The sequence below is a fragment of the Triticum aestivum genome, chromosome 4A, assembly GCF_018294505.1.
Source record: "Triticum aestivum cultivar Chinese Spring chromosome 4A, IWGSC CS RefSeq v2.1, whole genome shotgun sequence".
NCBI lineage: Eukaryota > Viridiplantae > Streptophyta > Magnoliopsida > Poales > Poaceae > Triticum > Triticum aestivum.
Window position 1 is genome coordinate 108807606 of NC_057803.1, and position 6280 is coordinate 108813885.

The following is a 6280-nucleotide window of genomic DNA, read 5'->3' on the forward strand; positions in this document are numbered from 1 at the left end:
GGCACATCATCTTAAGATTGATGAAGTCATCATAGATGCCTTCGTAGTCAATGGGAACGTCTTCTCTCACTGAATGCACATCGCCGGAAGGCCTGAAATAAATTCAGAAAAATGCGAGCACCAGTGTCAAGTCTCGGACTTGTACTCTGGTGGGCTAGAGATACCACTGTCCTCCTAACCATCAGACCACGGATTGGTTCACCCCATCCACATATAATTGATCATAACGCTTATGTCGTTCTTGACAGGCATTTGCCAGCCGTTTAGAATGTCTTTGGACTTTGGATGGGGAATTATAGAGAGGCATACATATGTTTATAAGCGTTTAGATCTAGAGCATCACCATCCATTCCCTCAAATCTCTGTAACACTCTATTTTTTCATTTGAGGAGTTAAGCACTATTGGGAGTTAAGTTTAGTCGGGAAGGATAGGTGAAAAAAACACTTAACTCATCACATTTTGAGGAGTTAAGTTTTGTTCTCCCCCCCCCCCCCCCCCCCAACTAAGCATCCCTTCTCTCCATGGCTTGGCTCTTCCATTGGCTCTCCCTTTCCGGGCCTCTCTATCAGTCCTTCATCCTCTTGCACCTTACAAATATGGCCGTCCACTGCTCTCGGTGTCAAGGTGATTCCCAGTCCATCATACATCTAAGCCACATGGCAACCCGTAAGACTTGATCAGACATCGTTGAGCACTAGCTACATGAACATCGGGCGGCGGGTGAATATTTCCTCCTAAGACCAGTACTTGAACGTTTGCCTTACCATCATTTTGATTAAATTGAGTATCAAAATTATAAAAAGACCCTTCATCTAAACACCCCTCATTTTGCCCATAGTAACCATCAAAGTGGCTCAAAACACTTCTCACAACAAGTCCTAGGAAAACTTTCATGAAAAAATAAAGAAAAAAGCACTTTTCCCCATGAATAAACTACTTCCTCCGATCCACTTAATTGCCGCTGATTTAGTACAAAGTTGTACTAAATTTTACTAATTTGGATCGGATGGAATAATAATTTGGCTAACTCTTTTCTAAAGCCTCCAGGATCACTTGACCACTAAATTATCGTATCCCAAGCACGTTACACCTGGCCAGTTTTGTTTAAGCAAAAAAATGGTTCTCTTTATTATCATAGTTTAATAAATTTATGGGCACATGAAGTTTTGTCTAATAATATGACCATTCAGATCTGTGCAAAAAGAATCATAATGTTTTACACATAGATTTCATCCTCTAACTGAAATGTTGCTGATATTTTGTGAATCTTCTCTTGGCATGATTTTTTCATTCCAGAAACCTTCCAAGTAGTAATTTACTCTGAGATGTGATAGTTTAGGGTGTTACGTGAGATCACTAAATGTGAGCTAAAACCTATATATTGAGGGGATATCAGTTACACGTTAATTATGTGTATAGTGTAGATCTTGATATTTAATATGATGCTAATTGCATGCTAAACGAGTTGAGCGTTCGCCATTAGGTCACTGGATCGACGTAGTTTGATTGCCTAGATTTGTTGGATCTGCCCCTTTTGTTTTTTTCACATTGGTATAGATATAGAGATATAGAGATTTAGATGGATGCACGGTGCTTAATAGGAGAAACAAGCCTGCCCTTTCAGAAGTGTAGGAGATCTCCAATGGTTGGAAGTCCAAAGTAGCTTAATCAAATTAAACAAGGGCAAATGGGATTTGTAGAAATAAGAACAATGGTGGAACTCCTTCCTATGCATTTTATTTGTAAGGAAATTAAGGTGGGCATGCCAGACTACCCAATTGCAGGACTCTTAAATATGTGTTGCTCTAAATAATAATCGGCATACACATAGATAATACTTCATACTCATACATATTTAATGTATCATATATGATTTGCATAATTTCATAACTGTAATTAACAGATAGCAGATATATAGATTACCTTTACTATTATTACGTATGCGGACATGTTCATGTGCTAGTTAAGTTCCCACCACATATAAATTTCATAGACATCTAACCATCAGTTGAGTTAAATTGTATGTCTCAATAATATGTGAGACATAATATATGGTGACTAATTCAGAATTTGTTGCAAATATATAGCAGCAACCATCACAAAGGCATACACCATAATAATCAATGTAATTAACAGACTAATATGAGTAGAGTTTGGCTAGGCATTTTTACATGCTGATTTACAAATAGGACCCATATTTAGAGATTTGGAACCGGGGAATATGAGAATTGTAATATTGGTCGATTCTGATAAGCAGGCAACTATAAAATTAATACTTAACTTCATGGATTATGGTAATAGTTTACCATAAGAGCAAAGGAAGAGTCTAGGACTAGGAAACCAAAAATAAAATGCATGCATGCAATTAAGAGTTGATGCACTAGTTCTAGCTAGTGTGACGTGATCAGTCAAAACTCTACAAAGAGAGGAACATCGGAATACACTGATGAAACTAGTACAGATGGAATATATATACATACAAGTTCACTGAAAACAAATCAATCATACATTCATTTCATGCAAGTTTGCACTGAGCACAATCTAATAATTAACCAATCTCCAATCCCCAAGTAAATGGAAAAAAACGTACGTACTAGTATGACCATATATACCCATCATTTAAGTATATCCCTCCATATGTAAGTGTGAAAAGGTTTTTAAAGGTAAATAACACAATGGACACGTACTACTACCCTGGCAGACCAAATGGGTGCAAAAGTGTTACTAACCAATGCAAGGAGCAACTTTAACTTGAATCCCCTACCTTAGACCATCATGAGCTAGCAGCGCTTCTACAGTACTAGTACCAGATGAAGAATTAAAGCTTGAACCCCTTCTTTAATTTAGCACTCTCCTGCTCAAGCCATGCATGTGCATCTCTTCTAGCCATGCCGGCCGATTGTCCAAGAAACTGCGGTGTATACTACAACAGGCCGCCGCCGTCGCCACCGCCCGACGAGGAATGGAATCCGGGGATGTTCATGGTCCAGCTGCCACTGCCATTGCCGTTATTGTCGCTGGCGTTGCCACCCCAGACGCCATCCCCTTGGCGTAGAGCCTCCATCACGAACTGCCTCTGCAAGGTCATCTCTTGCCCTTTGCTGTCCGCCTGCTTCATTGACCCTTCGTCGCGCCTCGCTGTGCTTGCACTAGACTGCCCTAACGTGAACATCGCCGGCGACGGTGCCGGTGCCGCTGCGCTGCTCCCTGCTGCCCGATTAGCTTGCAGCCCCAGTTGGTACATGGGCGGCGCCGGTGGAAGTTCCAAGAACGGGAACTGCTGCTGCTGCTGCTGCTGCACCCGCCACTGCTCCAGTGACGCGCCAAAGGTGGCGCCCCCGCCGCTGGCCAGAGGGAACTGATCCACGCCGTCCATGTGGTGGTGGTGCTGCTGCATGGCGAGCTGCGGGAGGCCGGCGGAAAAGGCTAGCCCTAGGTTGGCCCCCGGCGGATGCATCGCGCCCATGAACGGCAGGTGGTGCGACATGGAGCTGAGACCCGGAGGGATGGATGCACCGTCGCACCCCAAGGTGGTGGACGCCGCGGTTGATGGCATAGATGACGCGCCACCGGGCAGCTGCCTGGCCGAAGAAGAAGATGGCTTGGAGGAGGACGCGGCGCCGGCGGATGACTTGGACGAGCGCTTGTTTCGGCGGCACCCACCCCCCACGGGGACGGACCGGAGGGCGCCCCCGCGCGTCCAGTAGCGGCGGCATGCCTTGCAGAAGTGGCGGGGCTGCGAGAGGGAGTAGTTGTTGTAGTAGCAGAACTTGGTGTTGGTGGAGTCGCACCGCGGGCACTTGAGCGCCGGCTCCGGCTGCGGCACCCGCGCCATCCGCGCGCGCTCCGTCATGGAATTTGGCCTCGCCTGCTGCCCGGCCGCGGCTTCATTGGCCGCTGAGCTTCTCGGCAACCCACCGACCTCGGGCGTCCCCGCCGCCGTACCCGCCGTCGGATCCACTGGCATATGCTGTGCATCGCCTACTCCGCCACCGCCCGTCGCCCTCTGCTGCTGACCTTGCTGTTAAGTACGCACACGTAAACATGTTATAGATCAGGAGAAGAAAGGAGGAGAGAATTGTCTGTGAATATTCAAGAGGAGAATATATATCTTCATGCTAAGCTACTTTAATTTTGCCAAATTCTCTTTCCATGAAGAAGCTGGCTATGGATGGACGGATCGCAGCTGGAGTGCTCTACAACGAGCGAGAATTGAAGGACAGGGAGAGGGAGGATCATGTAGTACCTGGTTATTCCAATTAGGCGGATCTAGGTATGCAGCCGCTGGAGGGAACACCATGGAAGCCAGTTAGTGTGGTGGATATATTTCCTCTCTCTCTCCCTTAACTCCAGCTTTTTTGCTGCTGAATTCAGATCTTTTCTCTAGAATTTGCACTTTTGCTTGTTGAGGATTTGTGTTTGCAAAGAAAAGGAAACAATCAGGGGAGAAGGAAGGGCGAGGTGGTGGAGTCCTCTACCTAGCTAGCAGGTGGTGGAGAATCACATCCAGCAGTCACAAGAGAGAAGACAGCAATGAGAGAGAGAGAAAGGAGGAGGGGGAGGAGAGAGAAGCTAGGAAAGAGAAAGGGCGGGGAAAAGCATGTATTTATCTTCTCCTTTTGTGCGTATGGTAGCTTTACATTTCTAGTTTTTGCTTTGTGGGGCTGGCAAGAATGTTTGAGAGAGAGAGATTAAAGTTGCCTTAACGTTTAAGGTTAATACCCCTTTCCCCCCGAAAAATAAAGATTAATACTCTTCCAGCATTGTGGAGATTGGTATGAAATGGTTAGGCTGGTCATAGTGGGGAGTAACTTGTACTAGTGCAATATATATGATACTAGTTTAAATTACTATCTATATAGTGCAAAGTACTCCCTTCATTTCTTTTTAATCCGTATATAAGGTTTGGTCAAAGTCAAGCTTTATAGAGTTTGACTAACTTTATATTAAAAAATATAAACATTCACAATATGAAATTAATATTATCAGATGCACAATGAAACGTATGTTCATACTATATAATTTTAGTATTGTAGATGTTCATATTTTTTATATAGACTTGGTCAAACTTTGTGCAGTTTGACTTTGACCAAATCTTATATGCAGAGTAAAAAGAAACAGAGGGAGTAACATAGTAATGGTGGCATAGATGACTTTATTTAATAATTTGTAGACTCATTTTGTCTTGGAAAGCGCTATGTTCAACATATTATGTTACCACTTCTCATTAACTACTCGTCACATAAGCAAAAAAAAATTGGAGCACGCTATGTTACTACTATTACTAGCCTAAAATTTCTCAGAGTGCCCTACTACTACTTGTACTAGCAGTAGTGTGGGGTAGGATCCACGCTAGTGCTAAATAGCCGTAGCCTAGGCTGTTGCCCTGCGCCACTACTATTCCTGCATATTTGATTTTCTTTATATTTATACTATATTTATACATCAATATACAGATTTTCATACAGTAGCAATGAAGAGGTTGTGAAAAAACACGGATTAGCAAACACTTTGAGTGATTTGACTTCCGAGGGTACAACAACCTTCGTATATGCACCCCAATGCAAATTGGATTTGATAGACATTGCCTCGACACTTGTGTGTCGTCCCAACATCATATCTTCCTACTAATTCAATTTGGTCACTTCGATCCATCCACTTTTATCTAATTCATGTTTCTTCTATGACGTCTGGATAATTAAGCTACCGTAATCCTCTACTAATGATGCCATGTCACTACGGTTACAGTTGATAAACTCGTGTTGACTCAATCCTCGTTCAAATTCAAATTTAAAATCGAGTCAAACTATAAAAGTTTTCAAATGTCAAAACTAAAATGTTCTAAATGTGGCATATAAATCATAAGTAGTAATGGTGGAGAAACCAATATTTTTAAAATGTATAAGTGCTAAAAAGTAATTAAAACAGTGGCTTTCACAATTAATTAAATGCCTTTTCTAGTTTATAAAATTTCACTATTTTATTTGGAGTACCAAACTTTTTGTGGCAGAGGTATAAATAGTAATGCTAATTTAGAAGCTAGTTTTGGATTTTATCTAAACAAAAATATATAGAAATTAAAATGGGAAAACAATAACAAAAATGAAAAAAGGGAAAAGGAGAAAGGATCCCTCCTGCCCCCGGGCCTTGCCATCGAATCGGCCCAACTAGCCCACCTACCTCCCTCCCCGTCCGCTTTCCCTGTACAAGCGACCGCACCCACGGTCGTCACCACGCCACCTCGCTGGCGATGCCAGGGGAGGGGATAGCGCCTCGACC

General features: G+C 43.2%; 1 protein-coding gene across 1 annotated transcript; it reads right to left on the reverse strand.

Annotated features, from left to right (window-relative positions):
- Positions 1–2489: 2489 nt before the first annotated feature.
- LOC123085452 (dof zinc finger protein DOF2.4) lies at positions 2490–4598 on the reverse strand. Its single transcript, XM_044507089.1, has 2 exons — positions 4248–4598; positions 2490–4022 (listed from the first exon to the last, which is right to left on the reverse strand). Exons 1-2 carry the CDS (start codon positions 4299–4301, stop codon positions 2925–2927), a joined length of 1152 nt encoding a protein of 383 aa, XP_044363024.1. The 5' UTR covers positions 4302–4598; the 3' UTR covers positions 2490–2924.
- Positions 4599–6280: the final 1682 nt, after the last annotated feature.